This window comes from Natrix helvetica (assembly GCF_964273705.1).
Source record: "Natrix helvetica genome assembly, chromosome: 2".
NCBI classification, from domain to species: domain Eukaryota; kingdom Metazoa; phylum Chordata; class Lepidosauria; order Squamata; family Natricidae; genus Natrix; species Natrix helvetica.
Window position 1 is genome coordinate 274108191 of NC_138552.1, and position 24153 is coordinate 274132343.

Sequence of the window (24153 nt, forward strand, 5' to 3'; positions counted from 1 at the left end):
TGGGGGTTAGAGAAATTATGTAAAGTACAAAACACCCAGAGAAGTAGTGAACAGAAATAATTAAAGACATGAGACTAAAAAAGAAAAAAAAAGTTTTAAATTTAGTTTACACCATTACCACTGGCTATAACTCTCCAATCTTCTATCCTTATAAACTATCCTCATTTTCATTGCATTTACACACATTTACACACTGCCATTTTACCATCTCCCATCTTTCTACAGTACTTAGAGACCCTCCTTGGCTTGTTCATCACTAAGAATGAACAATCCTATTGTTCTGACCCAGGCGTCACATGACCGTGAATTACTTTCATTCACAAACAGCAAGGCTTGGCAAACAGCCTTTCAGAGGAATATTTATCAACAGGAAGCTTATCTCACTTGGAGAGCTGCCAGATAACTAATTTCCCAGCGCAGGGCAAGGCAACACTTGGCACAGAGTCTCTTATAGTCACAAACAGCTTTCCACTCTTGAAACGACCAAAGGAACGAATTGTTTCCTGCAAAAGCCCACTCCCCGTTCACTCATCTTTTGTTTCCTATTGGAGGGACCAATCACCTTCAAGGTGTGGCTTTACTCCCAAGTCGACCCTGCTTTCTTAGTTGTTTTTGTCTTCTGGCAGCTCTGTGCATGCGCATACTGGGAACAGACTCCAGCTGTTCCTCTGCCTCACTGCTATCTTAGCTCCCTCTCTGCCTCTGATACAGAGCCCTCATCTGAGCTTTGCTCAGCCCCCAGGACTGACCCCAACCTCCTTATTGTCCGACTCTACTGACAACTCTGCTAGCCGCAAGCGGGTCACAATACCTACCCTCCTTTTTTTTTTTTTGCAGAAGGTGCTTGAGCCTTTATCTTTCTACTTATTCAAGTTAATTACTTTTATTTCAGGTGATGGAAGTTACCTCTCCAACAGCTGGTAGTGTCCTAATTGAGATTTCCCAGCTGCAGATCCTCCAGCTCTGTCAGGAAGTGACTGTAAGAACTGTGTCTCTTTATGGAGAATCGGTGGATTCTTTGCCAGCTCAGATCCCCTCGGCATTGTTGGAAGAAGTAGACTGCTCTTCTGAATCTCAATTTCACTATCACCCCTCCCGGCTTCTGGGTGGGGAAGCACAGGCTCTTGTTGTCACACGGACGTCTCAGGTTCCAGGGGAAGAACTGCCTTCTGCCACTAAGAACTCAGTTGCCAAACTCACCTTGCAGCCCACTATTACCAGTGAAAAATCTGGGGATCATGTGCATTCAGAGACATCCTCCAGTGTCAAGGCTCCCTTGACACCAACGGTGCAGGCTGCATCGCCAGAACTTGGAACTCTTCCAAGAGAAGAAGAGAATTATCTTCTGGCCTCTGCAGGCAGTGTGGGGAAGGAAGACCTGACTGTGCTCAAGGAGGAGGAATCTGGAGAAGACATCCAGGTAAATGTTTAATTCCTTCCTTCTTAGTAGATAAGTAGAGGTTGGAGAATGGGGAGGAATCCATGAACACTGAAATAAACTTCTTGCTATAATACAGGGGTGTCAAACAGGTGGCCCGCAGGCCGGATGCGTCATGCGCAGGCCACACCCACTCCAGCTCCGCAAAGGGGGAAAATGTCACGAAATATCACGCGACAGCAACGTGATGCTGCAAGTTTGACGCCTGTCTATCTACTGTACTACCAGTAATGGAAAAAGCATTGGGTTTTGAAAGGGAATATCTGAAATTAAGTTTTCTTCAGCCATGATGTTGGTGAGGAATCTTGGGCCAGTCATTAGCTCAGTTTATAGATTGCATTAAGCCTCAATTTCATCATGATTTCTCTTAACCCACATAAACCATAATTTACAAAGCAGAAAAGCATGATTTAGAAGTCAGGATCTAGTTCCCCAAAGCAAGGGATTTATTTTTTGAGCTGTTTCAATGGTCCCCCCCCCCCAGTTTCGTATGCCACCCCAGATCTGTTGCAGTTGGGTGATCAATACATTTAAATAAATAATAATAAACCCAAACGTAGTTTACAATCATATGTGAACCCAGCTTTATTCAACTAACCAACTGTCAGTCCCACTTAGATAAACCAGATCAGGAAAGATCCACAGGAAGGCTTAAACTATTTGTTTTAAGATCAGCTATAATAGTGAAATCATACAAATTTGATTGTGCTGTATTCTCTTATATTCCAGTGAATCAGGCAGCTGTCTGCCTAAGCTACCTTTATATATTACCTCACCTGTTAGGATTAAAAAAAATGTTGCAGCCCCTTTTGCCTATTCTTGAATGTCTTGTATTGAACAGAGCAATAAAGCTATGTATCTTGTTCCACCAACACCTATTGAAGTCCCAATCGATAATATATATCATGAAGCAACAGCAATCAGTTTAACTTCTTCCGCAAAACCACAGTTAAGCAGAAGACACACAAAGGTCTATTAATATGAATTCTAGAAGATTTTATGCACAATTGTGATTGTCTATGAAGATTGTCAGTCTTTGGTTGTCTCAAAGGTGCTTTTTTTTCAAGAGGCAACTGGACTTTCTGTTTTTTCTTTGAAGATGTTTCACTTCTCATCCAAGAAGCTTCTTCAGCTCTCACTGGATGGTGGGGAATGGAAGGATTTATAGTCCTTGCAGAAAGCCAGTTTGCCTCTTGGGAAAAAAAAGCACCTTTGGGATACAATTGTGATACTATTTTCATTCACACTATGTTTTAATAAACATAGTTTATTAAACTCTAAAAGCCAAGCAATATTGCAGCATCAACTTTTACCAACCCCTAGATGAGATATGTTCTCATATAACTCATATATTCCTCCTTCCTAATTAGAAAAAGAACACCACTGCTAATTTTACATTTAATATCTGTATGATCATAATATTAAGATATTAATAATTAAGATATATTATTATAATATTAAGATATTAATAATTAAAAGATATTTGTCAACTCATAGAGTTGCCACAGTGAGGAAAGGGGGGAAGCGCATTCCATGCATACTTTCGGCTAGAGTCGGATCTCAGATTACCGCAGCAGGCTTGGGAGGGGTGCACCTCATTGGGGAATGTGATTTATGACACAGACTGAGGGGAGGGAAGGAACAGGGGTAAAGGTCAGCTATAATTCAACTAAGGCTAAGATCTGACTGCAAAAAGATCTTGCTAAAAGTAATGCCCCTAATAAATGACTAGTTTTTCTTTTGAAATTTGGCTCGAGACTCATGAATCAATGAGGCCATCTTTTGGAAACCTGACAATATTATTATAATATTAAGAGATATCAGTAATTAAGAGATATTAATATAACATCTCTCTGCAACAATGTACTCCCAGGAACTGCTGCTCACTGTGACAAAACAGGAGCCACACATTTCAGACAGTGGTGCTAATAGCCTGGAGACCTTTGAAAGCTGCTCGGCAGAACAGGGGACAAATGCCCCACCAGAAAGAGAGCCAGATAACAACCAGAGTTCCCTGGAACCAAAGATACCACCCTCCATGGACAGACCTTCCAAGCAAGAAGACAGCGCCACCGGGGAGGTGGGCCAAAGTGAAGGACAAACTCCAGAATCTTTAGTTGATTCAGGGAGGATGAAGCCGTTGAAAGAAGGCTCCAGAGATGACTCTTCTCAGCTGGTGCCCAGGATCAGAAGAGAGGTCGGTATTCATTGATCAAAGGCCTCTTTGGTTTAGAAAACCTAATGATCCGTAACTTCTTACAAACCGCAAAGCCCTTTGGTCTTCGTGCAAGGGAGTGAATGTGCAGACATAATGATTGTTTATATTAACAGTTTGTAATATTTCCTGTCTGAGGCTTGCTAAAAACTAAATCAACCAGGATTTAAGCCTTTTTCTGACTTCTGGGGAAACTTTTGGCTAAAAGACAAAATAAAATTGCTTTAAATAATACATTCCAAAATATCAAAGGCTATACCCGGAGGCTATACTAGGCTACATTGAAAAAAAAAGTCAAAATGTGGCCAAAACTCTCTTGTGCTATTACAGCTACCATCTTGGCTTTTTTGACCATACCTTGCAGATACCTCTGAAAACACCCAGATCAGTTTTAAAATTAACATCACCCAAAGTATAACGCAGTGGCTCAGTGTCTAAGACGCTGAGCTTGTCAATCAGAAAGGTCAGCAGTTTAGCGGTTCGAATCCCTAGTGCCATGTTAAAGGAGTGAGCTCTCATTACTTGTCCCAGCTTCTGCCAACCGAACAGTTCAAAAGCATGTAAAAATGCAAGTAGGAAAATAGGAATCACCTTTCGGCATTGAGTCATGCCAGCCACATGTCCATGGAGAGACGTCTTGGGACAGCGCTGGCTCTTCGGCTTTGAAACGGAGATGAGCACCACCCCCTAGAGTTAGGAACAACTAGCACGTGAGGGGAACCTTTACCTTTACCTAAAGTATAAATGCAATTTCATATTTGAAGATATACATTCAGTATGAAAGTTGTGATTTGGGAATGAGTTCAGTTATTCATTCCAATTATACAACATTTGATTTTTCCCCCCACTAATAAGCCTTTCCTCTTGAATTTCTCTAGCAAGCAGAGAAAAGATCAGATCCAGGAAATTGGACATTAAATCTTCTAACTGACCACAATCGTGGTTCTGACCTTTCTGATATTACGGAGGAAGAGGAGGAAGAGGACGAGAAGGAGGAGGAAGAAGAGAAGCCAGTTTCTGGTAGATCAGGGGAGATGAAATGGAATCCAAGTGAATATGGCGGCAGAGAGAATGGAGACAAGGTAATCTTATTTTTGCTGTCTTTATGAAGCTCTTAAGGAGGAGTTGCAGATTTGCTCAACTCCTTCAAACATCTTCATGAGATTATTTGCTTATTCTTGATACTCCCCAAACCCAGGGCATCTCCAAAGATTGTTGCAAATATTAATAAAATATTTAATATTGAATAAAAATAATATTAAAGAGCCACGGTGGCGCAGTGGTTAGAGTGCAGTACTGCAGGCTACTTCTGCTGACTGCCGGCTGACTGCAATTTGGCAGTTCGAATCTCACCAGGCTCAAGGTTGACTCTGCCTTCTATCTGAGGTGGGTAAAATGATCCAGGTTGTTGGGGAAAATACGCTGATTCTGTAAACTGCTTAGAGAGGGCTGTAAAGCACCATTAAGCGGTATATGTCTAAGTGCTATTGCTAATATAGAGAGGAGATAAAATGAGGGAACACAGGGAGCAGTTGTATTAACTGCATTTCATTAATTGAATTAAAATAACATACTTTAAATTAAATTAGACTACAATAATATTTTGTTTTTGTCCTGGCTTCATCGACCTCTATCTGAAAAGAGTGCATATATTCTTCTCTACATATGTATGGACTTTTTCTTTCATTGTATCAGTCAAGTTAGCTTTCACAGGGTTCTCAAAAAGCATTCGTGGAGTTCCCTAAAATCTCCTTCCTTCAGACTGTATTTCAGCCTTTGTCAAACTGATGCCTTCTAGATACATCCAGATTGCAGCTTCCAGTTACCCCAGCCATCACGGCCTCAATTTATCTGGAGAACACCAAAATGTGGAAGGCTGAATCAAGTATGCTCTTCACACCAACTACAACCAGATGTCTTTAGAAAACCCTTAATTAGGGCAAAAACATGAAAAGCTATATTACCAATATTGTACTCAGAGATGAGCAGTTCCATTTAGCTTTCACAGCTATTTTCTATTGGTAACACAATCCTTGCTTTAATCCCCTTTTAAATCTGTCAGTTATAATTCCGGTACCATAGCTGATGGAGGTGAAAAAGTAATAGTTTATGGTTCAGATTTTAAAGGGGTTTAAAATGAAATTCAATGGTGAAAAGAGTAAGGTTCTACATTTAGGCAACAAAAATGGAATGCACAAGTACAGTATAGGTGGTACCTTGCTCAGTAGTAGTAACTGTGAGAGGGATCTTGGAGTCCTAGTGGACAACCATTTAAATATGAGCCAGCAGTGTGCAGCAGCTGCCAAAAAAGCCAATGCAGTCCTAGGCTGCATCAACAGAGGGATAGAATCAAGATCACGTGAAGTGTTGATGCCGCTTTATAATGCCTTGGTGAGGCCACACTTGGAATACTGCATTCAGTTCTGGTCGCCACGATGTAAAAAAGATGTGGAGACTCTAGAAAGAGTGCAGAGAAGAGCAACAAAGATGATTAGGGGACTGGAGACTAAAACATGAAGAACGGTTGCAGGAACTGGGTATGTTTAGCTTAAGAGAAAGAAGGACTAGGGGAGACATGATAGCAGTGTTCCAATATCTCAGGGGTTGCCACAAAGAAGAGGGAGTCAAACTATTCTCCAAGGCACCTGAGGGTAGAACAAGAAGCAATGGATGGAAACTAATCAAGGAGAGAAGCAACTTAGAACTGAGGAGAAATTTCCTGACAGTGAGGGCAATTAATCAGTGGAACAGCTTGCCTCCAGAAGTTGTGAATGCCCCGACACTGGAAGTCTTTAAGAAGATGTTGGATAGCCATTTGCCTGAAATGGTATAGGGTTTCCTGCCTAGGCAGGGGGTTGGACTAGAAGACCTCCAAGGTCCCTTCCAACTCTACTATTGTATTGTATTGTATTGTATTGTATTGTATTGTATTGTATTGTATTGTATTGTAAATGGTTAATGGAGCTTAGTGTGTGATAGGAACACTAGGAAGACTACACTTAGACTTATACTTAGAATTAAAATTAGAATTAGAATAGACCTTGGAGGTCTTGGAGGGTTACTTGATTCAGTAAACCAGCTCTAAGGAGAGTAAATTTAGGCTAAAATAGGCTTTTATTCCAGGTTCAAATTAACTCTCTGTACTTAGTTATTCCTCAATCTAAAAAAGAGTAGGTAGGATTACCAGATCTGGAATGCAATAATCTAGATGGCCATCAGATGGCAGCAAAGAGAATCACTTACTTTTTCAGGCAATCTAAAAGTCATCCAGATTTCTACAGCTCAGTTCATCCTCATTTTGCATAGTTCTCTAAGAAACAAGGAGCTAAAAAAGTGCTATGGAGGCTGGCAGCACAGAACACAAACTTCAGAACCTTAGCCCTGATATACACTACATTGCCAAAAGTATTCGCTCACCTGCTTTTACTCGCATATGAACCTATATTGGCTCCCAATAGATGTTCAGGTGCAATTCAAGTTTCCTGGTTATTGCCTTTCAAGCTTTAGATACCATAGAACCGAGCTACTTGCAGGACTACCTGCTCCCCTCAACCTCTGCCTGCCCCATGCATTCCCATATGGACACGCTGCATGCTCCAGATCTCTGCTGACTGATGTCTAATGGATGTTGTTACAAATTCTCTACCCAATACTCATATTAATACAGAACAGATCAATGAAAATCAGTCTGATAAAATCCAGACTAACTATAATTAGCACAAAGAATCATGAAAAAGGTCATTAATTTGGAGACGTCACGTTATAACTGATATGCATCTGTAGGATAATGAAAATGAATGAAGCATGGAGTAGACTAAGGAAATATCTAGCCACATTATGGGCACTAATGCAGTGTCAGTGACTTAACAATGAATCCAAAGGGGAAAAAAATACTAACAGCAATTCAGTCGGGAAGACATAATCACAGGTTAAATACTGTAAGTTCATATGCGAGTAAAGGCAGGTGAGCGAATACTTTTGGCAATATAGTGTATCTTGGCAATACTTTCCTTGTGCAAGAGTTATCTAGGGTATCGTGCTTTTCCCAAAGGAAGGTATTGTGGCCATGTATTCCCACAGTGGTGATTTTTGGCCTAGGTGTTGTGACTATTGTAAATAAATAGAATGCTCTGTGCAGAGCAAAGAGCTTGATGTGGTGGTATCAAATACAATACAATACAATAGTAGAGTTGGAAGGGACCTTGGAGGTCCTCTAGTCCAACCCCCTGCCTAGGCAGGAAACCCTATACCGTTCCAGACAAATGACTATCCAACATCTTCTTAAAGACTTCCAGTGTTGGGGCATTCACAACTTCTGGAGGCAAGCCGTTCCACTGATTAATTGTTCTAACTGTCAGGAAATTTCTCCTTAGTTCTAAGTTGCTTCTCTCCTTGATTAGTTTCCACCCATTGCTTCTTGTTCTACCCTCAGGTGCCTTGGAGAATAGTTTGACTCCCTCTTCTTTGTGGCAACCCCTGAGATATTGGGACACTGCTCTCATGTCTCCCCTAGTCCTTCTTTCTCTTAAGCTAGACATACCTAGTTCCTGCAACCGTTCTTCAAAGCTGTTCAAAGCTGTTCAAAGCTTCAAAAATGTCCAAAGCTTAGGTGTAACATATGCTGTTGTGCCTAACCTCCCCACTTGGCGCCATGTAAATTTCCTGGAATTGCTAGCATTCTTAGAAAGGCCAGGTGGGCTTTGACATTATGGTACCATCGGGGTGGAGAGCGCTGGATTAACAGAGCTATATGATGGAGCGCACCTCCCACTAGAGAACTATGAGTGGGCAGGAACACAAGGAGAACTGGAAAAGAGTTATAGCAAAATGGAGAATAGCAATGGTGGGGTTACATTCTGGCAGAGCATGAAAGGAAAAGAAGGTTGATTTAAGTCGGGGGTGTCAAACTCGATTTCATTGAGGGCCGCATCAGGGTTGTGTTTGGGGGAGTGGGATGGGTGTCGCCAGGAGGGGCGTGGCCAGCTTGACATCACTCATGTTGGCGGTGCCCAAGCGCTCTGCCAGCAAAAACAGGCTCCTAAGCTCCATTTCTGGCTGCAATGGCCCCCTGCAACCCTCTGCCAGTGAAAACAGCTCAGAACACAGTTTTTGCTGGCAGACACCGCAGTCCGGTCCCTCACTGTTTCCCAGGGTGGGCCCGCATGCTTGATCTGGCCCGTGGGCCTTAAGTTTGACCCCCCTGATCTAAATGAAAATCACATGCTTTTATAAGACATTGTAGTTAAGATGAAGAGCTGATTAGGCACTTTCTACTAACAATCTTCCTAGGTTAATGGAAATAAAATGGGAAGGATCTCCGACATAGACAATACACGCTGCGGAGTTACAGGGTCTCAAATAATCTTGAGTATCCTGGTGAGGGTAGACGATTTCTTTTCCAGCCATTCTCCTATCCTAACCCCATCCCAGATCTTTATGGACTTTATTCTTGAGCAGCCTCAGGTTTTCAATCATAATATAATTGTTTTAGCCTTCTCTTTCTGACTGCAAGGAGAATCACCAGGGACCTTTCAATACTCTTGGTGATTTCATTTTTCAGAATCACTTCAGAGGTGGGTTGCTCCCGGTTTGGCCCAGTTTGGCTGAACCGGTAGTGACGGTGGCAGGAAGCTTCGGCCACCTGCCTGGACGCGTGCGAGCGCAAGCACAAGCAAACTGGTAGCAAAACGGCTAGGAACCTACCACTGAATCACTTGCAAGCAACATTTGGTCTCGTTAGTTTTTCAGAAGGGGAATTGTTTTTAAAAAGAAGAATTTCTTGAACGTATAAATGAAAATGACCTAGTTTTGTACTTTTGATGATGGTGGAAAACCCTGACTGGATGGACTTTCCCTACATCAAGAAGAGACAGAGCAGTAGAACACTGACTGTCATTGGGGTGTCATCTGAAGAATTCCTGGTTGGGTGTCATGATCCTTGGGAGGAGGCTGACCAGGCAAATGCCATTGAAAAAGCTACAAAAAGCCAAACAACAGGAAATAGCAGGCACAATTTTCTCATGTGCTAAGTTCAAAAGGACATTAAAAGATGTTCTCTTACAATCTCTAAATGCTTTGGACTATATTTCCTACCCTTCCCAACCAGCTATATTGTCAGCATGGCTATTACCTAATACACCTGGTAGTTATGTAGGTGGGACAAACTAAAGTACATCCTTCCGTGGGAGGAAGAATGGTATATAAATGGTAATCATAATATATTTCAGGTAGATTGGAGTAGCCATGTGATATGTAATAACACCAAGAGATACTCCAGTTCCAGATGTACAGCTGGAGGCTCAACCATTTATTTGACAATTTCCATTTTCCCACATTTTTTTTTAATGTACAGGAATGGCTTCTTTAGCTTTGCAACATAGGTCTGGGCAATGGATTCTAGCTGGGTTCAACACATTGAAAGAACCCCGTTGGAGCCAGATGAAAATAGATTTATCAAAACTAGAATCTTGCTTTCAATAGGGAAGCCCACAATCATGAAATCAAAACCTGTGGTTCGGCAATAAATTTGAAGAGTTGATCTTCCTCTGAGTATCGCTCTTCTATTTAATTACCTTCATTCATCGCCATTGATTGACGTTTCACTTTGTGAATTTGTCTAGTCCTTATTTAATGCCATCTACAGGAGTGATGGTAAGTGTTGTTTACCCACCTTTTAATGCCTAATTCCTCTTTCTCTCTTTGCTTCTTCCTTGATGGTCTGGTTTCTGGGTCTGGAGCACAGTTGGATCTTGGTGATACTGACAGCGATGAAGAAATCTTGGAACGGATTCTGGAAATGCCATTGCAAAAAAATTGCAGCAAGGCTCTGTTTAGTATTCCTGAAGTGACTGAAGAGGAGGAGGAACAAGAACAGGAAGAAGAAGATGATGATGATGAAGGCTGGGACCCAGTCCTAAACCAATCTATTTCCATCCCTCTGGAAAAGAAGACTGTGGAAAGCTTCCAGAATAAGCTTCCTAATCATACCAGAAGAGCGCAGGGTCCTCCCTGTTCTTGGTCTAGAAGAAACCACAATCTTTCAGAGCTGATCTTACCTGAAAAGACCCTTCTACAGACACTGAGAGGGGAGTGTATGAATGAAACGTCCAGTTGCTCTGGAAGATGGGATGGTGAAGATATGACCTATCAGTGGGATGATCGAAAGAAACCATCAAGATCCCCTCTTTTGGAATGGAGAAAATCCAGTCATTGCAAGGAGAAGACCCGTGTCCAACCCCAGGGACATAGGAAGCGAAAAGGAGACATCCGCGAGCCCAGTGTTTCTCTGCGGAGCAATTCCTACTACACCGGAGGTGGTCTTTACAGAGTGCAGAGCCTCACAGAGAATTTGAATGTGATCACCAGCCTTGAGATGGACGATGACTTGAAGCTCTGCAGCTGGGCAGGACAAAGGCCGGATCAAGTTCCTCCAAGGAGAATGATGGCCCAAGAGAAAAAGGAGAAAGCTGTGCAAGGCCTCCCCCGCTGCCTCAGCCCGGAGAATTTGGAGATTGACATTGAATATGATTCAAACGAGGAAGAGGATTTAACCATCACTTCCACACCAGTGAGCCTGTTGAGTTCAGATGGGAGGGCTGATGGATCACCCACAGATTGTGAGGAGGAATGGAGTGACTGCTCCAGCCGGTCAGGATCAGTCCAATCCAGTGGGCGACGAGAACTGAAGCGATCCAATAGTTGGGAGGGAGAGAGCACGGATTGGAGCACATCTCCCAGCCATTCATCTGGACATTGCGGATGGAGGAAGAAGGCCAGTGGTGCCCCAGAAGAATGGGAGAAAAGTCCCTCTGTCTTGGGAGCCAGGCCAGAGCAGGCTTGGAAGGAGGGCCCACTTGTGCAAACATGGGTCTGTGAGACACTTCCTTCATCAGCTGGTGTCATTACAGCAGCTTGCCACAATTCTGACTGTGCTTTTGACCCTTTGCTCCTATGCTTGCTTGCATTCTGCTTATTGTGTTGAGTGCTTTACAAAATAGAGGCTTCTGTTTTTATTTGAAACTTACAGCCCATTTGTGCGATACTCCTTATTGGCTTTTGTCATATTTTGCTTTGGGATTGGCTATCAATCAGACATCACTGGCTGAAAATATCCAATGCAGTATTCCTTTTTCCTGTTAATTTTTAGAGAAAGTCTGCAAACTTAAATACCCTTTATTCTAAATCTCAAATTCACATTCTTTTTTATGTGCAAAGCCTTCCAGAAAGAGGCTGCCATCTGATCAGTATGGTCTAGGAATAATTTATATCCATGTAACCTTGATTGATAAGATCCAGTGGCCCTCAAGGTATAGAAAACTCAAAGGGAAATGAGAATTTCTCAGTTTCACGGCAAACGCCAGATCTCACAATGAATGGGGGAAACATTTATTATGGTGACAAAATGACAGATTCGGTTTAACCGCAAAACTGAGCCTTTGGAATTTGCTTTGCTTTTGGTCAGTGTTTTCTGGAAACATGCGCAAAAGAGGAATGCTGCATTCTAGCCCTTTGCATTTTGTGCTTTTGCTGCAGGATGTAGCCGAAATGTCAGCGAATAAACACAGGACTGATTCTGCCAAGGGTTCTCTTTCAGGTGACAGGTAATCCTGGGTTGTTGGACTCAACATCTTACCAGTCCCCTGTCCAGAGAGACAGAAGGTCTCCGAGAAAAAGTCAAGAAGGGACCCCACCTCTCAGTGGAAGTATTGGTGAGTTAAGTGCAGTTTCCATTAGGGCTGTTTTAAGGTGGGGGCGGGGAGAGGGGACAATTTTAGCAAGAGTTGAACAAGAATGGCTCCAAATCTCCTTACAAAATCAGGTGCGTGAAGGAGTTACAATTGCAGCATCAAGCCCATCCTTCCAAATTTGCAGGCACAACACCAGGGCTAGGAATTCTGTCCTGATACACAGGCTCGGTCCAATTGTGGTTTGTGTTAGATTGGGTAATGACAGGCACAAAAGGCTAAGAAAACAACAGCTCTTTATTTGGTCAAGTACAGGCATCCACTGAGTGAGAGGTCTGGCAGCTCCCTTTTTAAAGGGGAGCCGGCCAGCGCTTCAGCCAATCAGGTCTCTCTCTGTTCCCACCTGAAAAGAGAGGACCTGACTGGAAACTACTATTGTCCTTGCAACAACTAAAGGGGGGGAGTATCTAACAGTTTGCTTTTGTGTCCTGGTTAGGAACTTGGAGGAGTCCTTCCATTGAATCAGCAGATGACAAGGGCTCAGCACGTCTGTTTGTGGCTCTTTTTGACTATGACCCTGTTTCGATGTCCCCTAATCGGGATGCTGCCGAAGAGGAGCTCCCATTTCAAGAGGGCCAGATTCTGAAGGTACGAACCACACCAAGAAGAGACTTACTGGCAGGGCTCAATTCTCACAGAGTACGTGAATCTAGAACTCTCTGGTTTATTTATTTATTTTTTTAAAAAAAGTTTACAGCGTGGCAGAAAGCATGACTGTGGCCAATGGTTCAGCTGCAAAATGCTCTGCTCAGAAATAATTTTATTGGAATAACTACAAATAACTGGAGAAGTTCTCCAAGATGATTAATCAAACTTGGGAGCACAGAAAGCTAGAGAATACATGCAAAAATAAGCTTCGGTTTATTTATTTTTTTATCATCTACCTTTATCTTTATTACAGAGAGGACAGCGGAGGGTGGGAGAGATACCTACTGAGTCTATCTCCCCCCCACAACAATCTTGAGGTGTTTTCTTTCTTATTATTTCCCACATCACAGGCCACTTAACCCAATTGTGGCTTTGTTCTCAAAACAGATGAGATTGAAAGAATTGTCCTCTTCAGGTTTTCAGCAGATGTCATTAAAGAAGGAAACGATAATAATTGCTGGATCTTCCTGGGCTGAACCAGAAGGTTTGAAAAGAGGCTGTCATGTCATATTTCCAGTGCAGTGACAGGGACTTCTCGACTTATGACCACAATTGATCCCAGAGTTTTGGTTGTAGGTTGTTGTAGTCTTTAAGCGGGTCACCATGTGATCTGATTCAATTTGATGATCATTTTCATGACAATCTGAGTCAGTATGGTCTCTTTAAGTAAATTAGGTGGTTGTTAAATGGACCATCTGGCCGTTAAGCAAATGCAACATATTTAGTGTGGAGGAATGACCAAAAATGTTGTGAATCACAATCATGTGATCTTGGGGCATTGCAACTGGTGTGATTCACCTGCCGTATACCCGAAGTGTGACCCTGTGACCATGGGGGTGGGTTGGCGGCGGTGGTCATAACTTTGAGCACAGATGGTAAGTAGCTTTTTAAAAGTCTGTCACAACGTTGTTAAAGTTATTAAACAACCAAGGGCTATTTGTAGTGTGCTTTGTGGAACTGTGAAAGATCTCTGATTAAATAGAGCATTGTGAATGCTTCCAACCAATCACAGATGCAGCCTGTCTTAAAATTTTCCCTGCAAGGAAATGGTTGTTTCATCTCTATGATGATATTTTCCAAATATTTAAGAAACATTAATATGACTTCACAATGCCACCACAGGAAGCATCATGGCTCAGTAGAAATTTGAATGCTAAGGTCCTTTTTCTAAGCCTTAGACCACTGTTAACCACTACCTCCTACTGGCTATGCAAAATTCCCAACGTGCTATTGATTTATAAAGAATTCCCACATATTTTCCTGTTATTGTAGAGACAGCAGCCAGACTGGGTATGCTCCGTCCATTAACCAATTGGACTGAGTCTACACTTATGATGTCATCGGCCCTTGTGGCTCCTCCCCAGTTTCAGACTCAGTCCAACCTGGACTGGCTGTGAGAATTAATCTCTCCTCCAAATTATTTAATTATATCTTTAATTGGTGAATTTTCCCCCCCAAAATTGTTGTTCCTTTAAATTGGTTCCTTAAATAATCCTTTATTCTACAAATTGGAGGGAAATCCGAAACTGATCTCTGGCTGCTTCTCCTTAGCTGTCTGATTGCCTGCGGCCACGAGTTCACTCAGGAAGCCTGCTTTGCAATCAGATCGGCCAGCTCACGAGCTATGGCTCCACAGCTGTTTCCTTGCGGCACTCCTTGATTCTGGGCACTCGGAGGGACGCGCGACCGGCCGTTTCGTGTGCAGCAGTTCCAGACGAGTCCGGTGGCCATTCTGCAGATCACCTGGCCACACTTAGTATCGGCGACCATTTTGCGGGTTGGAAAAGCCCACGAAGATAGCGGCGGCCATTTTGAGGCTCGGAAAAGCCTCAGAGGAATAAAGTCAGCCATTTTGGACGCGGCTCAGCAACCTGATCCCTCTGCCTCTACTTCTCAGGCCTCAATTGGTGAGAAGCAAGATAACCTGCGGGACTCAGACCTGTCTGATGAGGAGGTGGTCACCCCAGATACCCCTGTCTTTACCGGATTATTCAAAACTGATCGTTTCAAGTCCCTTCTACTTAAGGCCATTAAAGCTGCTAACTTACCATCTTCTGCTTCAGCTTCTACTTCACAGGATAAAATGGCAGAACCAGCTTCAACTGAGGGTCCCAGTATCCCATTCACCAAACCAATGATGCAAAAGAGGTGATCGCTGTTCTCAAGATATTCCTGAACGTCATCCAGGCATGGGCCCACAGCCGACTAACCTTGACAAACGTCTCTACAACATTGCACCAGACCTCACCAAGTTCTTCGAGACTCCCCCAGTGGACGCACCAGTTGCAGCCCTGTCTTCACCTACTGTGGTCTCTGGAGCCCCTGAGGAGGTTCTCAAGCCTGAGGAGAAAAGGTCAGATCAAACAGTCAAAAACTATCAGGCTGGGACCTGGGCTGTTAGGGCCTGTATGGCCACTTCATTTTTCTCCAGGGCGGCCTTGGTTTGCATTGAACAGCTTCAGGAGCGCATCGCTCCTACTGACACTAGATCACATAGGGATCTCAACAAGATCAGGGCAACGGTTGAATTTGCGGCTGATTCTTCCCTTAATGCTGCTAGATTCGCTTCTAAAGCCATGGCCTCTTTGGTCACGGCCAGGCGTCTGCTTTGGCTCAAGCCATGGCAGGCAGATGTCCATACCAAGTGGCGCCTATCAGCCTCCCCATTCAGTGGCACCCAATTATTTGGTAATCCCTTAGACCCGTACCTCACGGAATCTAAAGACAAGCGCAAGGTCCTTTCACCCGTCTACAAGAAACAGGACAGTTGGCCCACTCCCTTCTATAGGAGGTCGCCCTTTCGACCGGCGGACAGGAGACCTTCCTTCCCCTGTCCACAATGCCAATCCTACATTCCCAGACAGGGATCTCACCAGGACAGGTCCAGTAGAAACACACAGCATTTCCCCTCCAAGAAATCTTACCGTGGAGGAGGCAACCACCATTTTTCACGTAGGAAATGACTATCTGGACTCTCTTCCGATCGGAGGCCGCCTGGCATTCTTTGCCCACTGCTGAGAGGAGACCACAACAGACAATTGGATACTCAAAACTGTCAAATTTGGTCTCATGCTAGAATTCCTCTCCATCCCCCAGGAACACTTTGTGCCATGCCTGGTCTCTCAGTGTCCTTGCAAGAGGGCACTGATGGAACAGGCCATTCAGCACATGTTGGAGATCCGGGCCATCCAACCGGTTCCTCCCCATCAGGGAGGGCAGGGTTTTTATTCCCGCCTATTTGTGGTACCGAAGAATTCTGGGGGATGGAGAGCAATTTTAGATCTAAAAACATTGAACCGCCACATTGTCTATCGGCGGTTCAAAATGCATTCTCTGCACACCATCCTCCAGGCGGTCAGGAAAGGCAACTTCCTCACGTTGGTAGACTTGACGAAGCTTCATATCCCCATCTTCATAGACCACCGAAAATATCTCCGCTTCTCTATGGGGGGAGGCACTTTCAGTACCGAGCTCTTCCGTTCGGTCTATCCTCTGCCCCTAGGGTATTCACAAAGGTACTGGCAGCACTAGCTGCCCACATCAGGTCATCCCCAGTTTGGATTCTCTGTTACCTGGACAACATCCTCTTGTTGTGCAGGTCTCCAGTTCAGACAGAAAGAGATCTCGCCCTCACCATTCACACCTTGCGGAATCACGGGTTCAGGGTGAATCTCAAAAAGAGTCACCTCATTCCCAGCGCTCGCCTTCTCCACCTCGGGGTCTTGATAGACACCATGGCGGAGATGGTGTTCCTATCCAATGACTGCATTCTCAGTCTGAGGGAACTTGTCAGGAAGGTGCTATGTCTACGCAAGGCATCTCTTCGTCTTCTCTCCCAAGTCTTGGGCAAGATGATATCCTGCTTCGGGATTGTCACGTGGACCAGGTTTCACAGCAGGAGCCTTCAATGGTTCATGCTTCCACATCAAAAGGCCGACAGGAGCAGCTCTCCTCTCAGGGTCCCCCTTCCCAGACAGGTATTACACTCTCTCAAATGGTGGCAGTCCCAGCGATTTTGCAAGGGACCTTGTTCAGAGAGCTGTGCTGTCTCACACTTATGACAGATGCAAGTCTGACAGGATGGGGGGCACACATGCAGGACCTAGTGGCTCAGGGTCAGTGGTCCCTCAAAGAGAGTCAATACAGCGCAAATTGGCTAGAATTGCAGGCGGTTCGCCTCGTCCTCAGACACTTCCACCACAGAGTTCAGGCCGTCACATATTAGTCCTCATGGACAATACCATGACCAAGGCACACATAAACAGACAGGGGGGAACTCGTTCCTGGTCCCTGATGTAGGAATACAACCTGTTGTGCCAGTGGGCGGAATCTCACCTGTTATCTCTCAGGGCAGAACACATCTCAGGGGTCTCCAACGTCCAAGCAGACTGGCTGAGCCGGACAACGATAGATCAGGCAGAGTGGACCATCCATCCGAGCCTCTTCCATCGACTGACACTACGGTTTGGCCTCCCATTCCTAGACCTGTTCGCGACGGCAGACAACAACCAGGTACCCAGGTATTACTCAAGGTTCATGGACCCCATGGCAGAAGGAGTAGACGCTCTCAGATGCCAGTGGCCCAGGGGTCTCCTGTACGCATTTCCTCCCCTTCCCCTCATTCAGAGGGTAATTCAAAAAATGCTGGAGCAGGAGGCAGAACTGTTGCTGCTAGCGCCGAATTGGCCATGCCGACTTAGTGACTCTGTCAATCTCCACCCCATGGCACATCCCACGGTGTCTCCTCTCTCTACACCAAGGGTCAGTTTGTCATCCCGACCCCCAGTGGCTGCAGCATGGCGATTGAATGGCAAGCCTTAACAGCTGATAACATCTCCCTTGACATCATTGCTACCATTCAGGCATCACGCAGAAGCTGTACTAACTGCATTTATGATGCCACGTGGCAGACTTTTGCTTTGGGGTGTTCCAACCAGACTGTTGACCCACCTAGGGCATCCATTCCGCAGATATTGGATTTCCTGCAGAGGGGGCTTGATCAGGGACTTACCCCTAACATGCTATGCCGACAGCTGGCCGCTCTGGCCTCTGTTCTGGATGACCTGGCATCCGAACATCTGCCTTCTCACCCATTGATCCGGAGATTTCTCTGTGGAGCGTCCAACCTGCGTCCCCCTGCCATACATAGATATCCAACTTGGGACTTGCCTCGTGTCCTAGAGGCTTTGACTTCCGCACCCTTTGAACCTATGAGATCCACGTTTTTGAAACTGTTGTCCTTTAAAATGCTGTTTTTGGTGGCTGTAACCTCAGCCAGACATATTTCTGATTTGGCTGCTCTTTCAGTCAGGCATGATTTGTGGATGTTCCATCCAGACCGAGTTCTCTTAAGACTGGACCCGACATTCATACCGAAGGTCAATAGCTGTTTCCACCGAGGTCAGGAGTTGACCTTACCTGATTTCTGTCTGTCTCCCCGTCATGACAGGGAGCGCAAGTGGCACACTCTTGACGTACGTCGTGCCCTCAAGATCTACATCGACCGCACTGCCTCGTTCCACCACTCTTCATCTCCTTTCGCCAGGCCTTCTTGGCTACCAAGGCTTCATTGTCTAGTCTGGGTTGCTGGATAAAAGCCTGTATTAAACTTATGAACTTCAATCCATACAGATCCCTGCAAACATTACAGCTCACTCTACGCGCAGTGCTGCGACATCTGCGGCTTGGTCCACTCAAGCCACCTTGGAAGAAGTCTGCGTCTCCCACAGTCTTCATTCGTCATTACAAATTGGACAAGTACGTGTTGGCTGACGTGGCTTTTGGGAGCAGGGTGCTACAACAAGTGCTTGTGCCCTAACGGACCTTTTTTACAATTTCCCACCCTAGTGGACAGCCCAGTCTTTGGTACGTCCCAGTCTGGCTGCTGTCTCTACGATAACAGGAAAATGGGTGTTGGTTCTTACGCGATACACTCATTTTCTGGTAGAGTAGAGACAGCAGCCAGCCCCGCCCTGGTATGGGTCACGCGAGGGAATTCCTTGTGTGGAGGAGAGAGATACAGTGACTATGGACTTTCACTTTTTGCTCACAATTCTCACTTGAGTCTACAGTTTTCCTTCATCTGAAATTGGGGAGGAGCCACAAGGGCCGATGACATCATAAGTGTAGACTCAGTCCGATTGGTTAATGGATGGAGCATACCCCAGTCTGGCTGCTGTCTCTACTCTACCAGAAAATGAGCGTATCAGGTAAGAACCAACGCCCATTATCTTCAGCTCATAACAACCTCTAGCTTTAGTTTCATATTTTCTCCTGGTTGTCATATTGAGCTCCATATCATGACCATGAGATCTCTTTTCTTGGGGTTGATGGATAATTGGAATTGGAATGGAATATTCTACACATTTGTATATCCCAATGTTTCTCAACCTTGGTGTCTTGAAGATGTGTAGACTTCAACTTCCAGAATTCCCCAGCCATCTTCAAGTTTTGGGATTGCAATAGTGGGTTAGCTTGGCTGGCTGGGGAATTCTGGGAGGAAGTCCACCCATCTTCAAGACACTAAGGTTGAGAAACATTGGAAGATCCTATTATTGTAAGCCTTTTGGGGATGAATTAATTTAGCAATGGGTTGAAAGAAGTAAATGGACATAAGCAAATATCATTTTGGTACCATTGCGATTGATTCTCTGCCTCTCCCTTTCACAGGTCTATGGTCACAAAGATGCAGATGGTTTCTACAGAGGGGAATGTGCAGGAAGAATAGGGTTTATACCCTGCAACATGGTGTCTGAACTCCGGGTGGACAGTGACAGTGCAAGAAAACAGCTGTTAGAAGAAGGCCACATTTCTACTGATATGCTGATGGAAAGTCTAGGTACTCTGCCCAAATGTATTTATCGTCTTGAACTTTGCCAAGCCAGGTTTGGGAACCTTTTTGAATGGGAAATCATGCTGGTTGCTATGTTCCTGTAGAAAAAGTAATGGATGAAGTTATGATAACACAACTCTCTCAGATACACATGCAAAACTATTCACAAATTATATCATGTTCACCCATATTACTGGGATTTGTCAGGGAAGGCAAATGAAAACTTGAATTAGCAAGGATCTTGCTCAAGAAAACATCAGTCTGATGATTGAACAGTTGGGCCTTGGGGAACCAGACATTCTCTCAGATCTCTATGAGTAAAAGTGTAGACTATTCTATAGTAGCAGTCAAGGGTTGCATAAATTCATGGCTTACAAGTGTCCACTTACCTGTTAAAGAATGTATGGTTAATTTGCTTGAGCCTTGTTGTTTCTCTGTCTCAAAAGTGCCAACATAATGAATTAAATACTGAACAGTAAAATGCCAGGACAAAATCAGATCGTTAGAAGAAGGACATTCTATGTACAACATGGTGGAATCAGACAGCAAAACAACAGATTCTGCTTACATTTGGGAATAACATTGTAGGACTTTTCAGCTCAGAATCTTCCATTCTAGCGGCTTTGTACCATGTGCTTCTGCCAGTTAGCTGAATGATATAATATTCCAAAATTTGGAGCGAGGTTTTGGACACCTAGTGATACCTGGAACGTTTATATTCTATGGTTCATCAATATCCCCAACAATGAACCATATATATTATATTGCTATACATGTATTACATATTAGGCAGTTGTATTAGCCACTAAGCCACAGGCTCTCCTCCTTTATCAGCTTAAGCCAGGGAAATAGGTATGTATTGTGTCACAACCCCTGGTATGCCCAAATATGGGAGGGAGCATACTGCTTCCCTTTTCTATCTTTTGCTCACCCTAGGAGGGGTTGTGACACAATACATACCTATTTCCCTGGCTTAGCTGATAAAGGAGGAGAGCCAGTGGCTTAGTGGCTAATACAACTGCCTAATATGTAATACAGCCCAGGTTCAATTCCCAGTAAGGGTATGGCCAGCTGATGAGAGCTAAATAGCTTGAAATAGATCTATACTAGTCTCCCTTTATTTATTTATCAGCACAAATGCAACACAAACGTAACAAAGGCAACATAAAAAATGGCTTTCTGCCTGGATGGCTCCTAGGATGAGCCAAAAGACAGAAAAGGGAAGCAGTATGCTCCCTACCATATTTGGGCATACCAGGGGTTGTGACACAATATATACCTATTTCCCTGGCTTAGCTGATAAAGGAGGAGAGCCTGTGGCTTAGTGGCCAATACAACTGCCTAATATGTAATACAGCCCAGGTTCAATTCCCAGTAAGGGTATGGCTAGCTGATGAGAGCTAAATAGCTTGAAATAGATCTATACTAGCCTCTCTTTATTTATTTATCACCACAAATGCAACACACACACACATACATACATACATACACACACACACTGTATATATATAGTTTTGAGTCATAGTCATGAATAGCAATGGATCTCCCAATCCATTGTCTACAACATATTAATCCAGAAATGGCTCATTAAGAAATACAGGAGAATGGGCTTTAGAGAATAATTTACTAAGTTATTGATTTGTATTATTTGTTAATTTAATTGTGTTTTGTTTTGTTTAATCAAAGGGAATGGTGCATTTTCTCCCCCTCCATCGCACCCATTAAATCGCCCTTCAAAGCCTCGGCGATCTAAGAAAGGTCAGTACAGTATTTCATAATGTTGATATCTTGTATTGATCAGGATAAAAGGATTATCTTTCTTTTTACAATTCGTATGTATGTATGTATTTATTTATAATATTTATTAAAGATTTGTAAAGAGATCAAAGATGAAAAGGTAGTAATCTAAAACAATATTAAAGAAAAGAAAAAGAAGAAATAATGTGAAGTGAAAAGGTAAGCAAAATGTGGAAAGAAATACAAATAGAGGAAAAAAAGAAAAGAAAAATAATTTCCAATCTTCTATCAAGCGGACACAAACCTATCCTCTCATCTCCCTCATTAACATTATATCATAATTCCTCTCATATTCGATCTTTTAAAATCAGTAAATCCATAAAACATCTGTTTATTTATTTTTCATTTTCAGCAAAAAGTCCATAAAAGGTTTCCAATCTTCAACAATAGTGCTTATTGGGTGAGCAGCATTATGGCTTAGTGGTGAAGACGCTCATCTCCCAGTCGGAAGGTTGAGAGTTCAATCCTAGGTAGCAGCAGATGTTTCTCCCCTAGGGCATAAAGAAAAAAAATATCTGCTATGAACTCTGCATGGAAGAGAATAGAAAGGCATTTGGCCAATAAATGCTTAGCTGCATTTAGTCATCCTGACTCTACCCCGAATTAAGGGATTACAGGGTCATCTTTTATGTGAATTCTGCATATCCATAAGTTGGCTGGAACTGTATATTTTCATAGGACTTGTGTAAGCATTTGCATTTAGCCAGATCATTCCATCCCTTACCAATATAAATCTTCTTCTTGGCTACTGCCTTGCTTAAGATACACCGGCAAACAAATAAACATAGTTCACTCATAATACCTTTTGTCACCCAGCAGAATCAATCAGGGTGGAAGATCAGGTTCCTGATTTAGGTAAGTGTTGCTTCTATTTTTCTTGGTACTCCTAGGTCAGAGGCAGGGGTGAAATCCTCCCGGTTTGGCCCAGTGTAGCCGAACCAGTAGGGACAATTGTCCTCGGTTCTTCAAACGGCTAGTAAAAAAAAAGTTTCCGAGGATTGTGTGGCTCAGCGGTAGGCTGTGCGATCCTCGGAAGCTTTCCCTCCCGCTTTTCCGCATTTTTTCCCTGTGGGTTCAGGTGAATAGGCAGGGAAAAAGATTCTTTAAAAAGTGAGGGGGGGGGTTGCTGTGAAAGAAAGAAAGAGAGAGAGAGAGAGAGAGGGAGGGAGGGAGGGAAAAAGGAGAGAGAGGAAGGACCACAAACCTGGCACTAGCTTCAGAGGATATCTTGAAAGACAACAGCAATCCAGGGCTGGAAGGGACCTGGAGGTCATCTAGTCCAGGGGTTGGCAAACTTAAGCACTCAAAGAGCCATTTGGACCCGTTTCCCATAGAAAACACCGGGAGCCACAAAGGTCCTAACTGGAAGCCCCCTGTTCAAATTTGGAGCTGACCGGAAGTTCAGTTTCCCCACCATAGAGTCTCCTCCTACCGCAGCGTACTTTTTCCTCTACCTGTCACAACCAAAAACCCTATCAATTGTGGAGACAACTGGAAAACCCTCCCCTTGCCATAGAGTCTTCTCCTGACGCACTGTGCTTCTCTCCCCCCTCCCACCGGAAGCTCCTCTCAAAATTGTGGCGCTGACCAGTGACGGAGCCACAGCAGAGAGAGGAAAGAGCCACATGTGGCTCCAGAGCTGCAGTTTGCTGACCCCTGATCTAGTCCAACCCCCTGCTCCAGCAGGACATTGTTAAAATGAGTTTCTGTCTTTTGACACCCACCCCAGTCACATGGCTACATAGCCACGCCCACCAAGTCATATGACCCACCCACCCCCAAGCTATGCCCACAGAATCAGTAGGAATTTTTTTTAGATTTCACCACTGTTCAGGGATGTCAAGCTCGATTTCATTGAGGGCCACATCAGGTTTCTGTTTTATCTTGGGGGCAGGTTGGGCGTGGCCAGGGTGGGCATGGCTAGCTTGACATCATTCATGTCGGTGTGTCTGTGGTAGCCCAAGAGCTCTGCCAATGAAAACCGGTTCCAGAGCTCCATTTTCAGCTTCAACGCCCCCCTGCCACCCTCTGCCAATGTAATAAAGTTCCGTTTTCACTGGCAGAGGGTGGCAGGAGACCATTGCAGCTGAAAATGGAACTTGGAGGGGCCACACACGCCCCTCCCAGGCTCTGTTTTCGCTGGCAGAAAACAGCAGAAGAAATTTCCTGACAGTTAGAACAATTAATCAGTGGAACAGCTTGCCTCCAGAAGTTGTGAATGCCCCAACACTGGAAGTCTTTAAGAAGATGTTGGATAGCCATTTGTCTGAAAGGGTATAGGGCTTCCTTCCTAGGCAGGGGGTTGAACTAGAAGACCTCCAAGGTCCCTTCCAACTCTGCTATTGTATTGTATTGTATTAAATGCAACTTCCCATTCTTTTTTTTAATATTTTTTTTATTTTCAGACAAACACAAACACAAAACACAAAACACATATAACATAAAAGCCTCTTCAATTCCACACAGTGTGTCGATCGTT

At 44.0% G+C, this 24153-nt stretch overlaps 2 protein-coding genes across 6 annotated transcripts in view; both read left to right on the forward strand.

Moving 5' to 3' along the window:
- Window positions 1–24153, forward strand: part of TSPOAP1 (TSPO associated protein 1) — an 84253-nt gene that overhangs the window by 52238 nt on the left and 7862 nt on the right. For 3 of the 5 annotated variants that reach the window (XM_081942393.1, XM_081942396.1, XM_081942397.1), the window contains 9 exons: window positions 893–1420; window positions 3312–3635; window positions 4532–4735; window positions 10396–11520; window positions 12247–12361; window positions 12834–12985; window positions 19715–19883; window positions 21564–21635; window positions 22491–22529. In XM_081942393.1, coding sequence (XP_081798519.1) covers window positions 893–1420; window positions 3312–3635; window positions 4532–4735; window positions 10396–11520; window positions 12247–12361; window positions 12834–12985; window positions 19715–19883; window positions 21564–21635; window positions 22491–22529 — 2728 coding nt within the window. The remainder of the gene's footprint in view (window positions 1–892; window positions 1421–3311; window positions 3636–4531; window positions 4736–10395; window positions 11521–12246; window positions 12362–12833; window positions 12986–19714; window positions 19884–21563; window positions 21636–22490; window positions 22530–24153) is intronic. The other 2 variants (XM_081942394.1, XM_081942395.1) reach the window with 2 other exon arrangements.
- The window catches only part of LOC309386717 (protein NipSnap homolog 2-like), a 291445-nt gene that overhangs the window by 19853 nt on the left and 247439 nt on the right, over window positions 1–24153 (forward strand). The gene's annotated exons all lie outside the window — the stretch shown is intronic.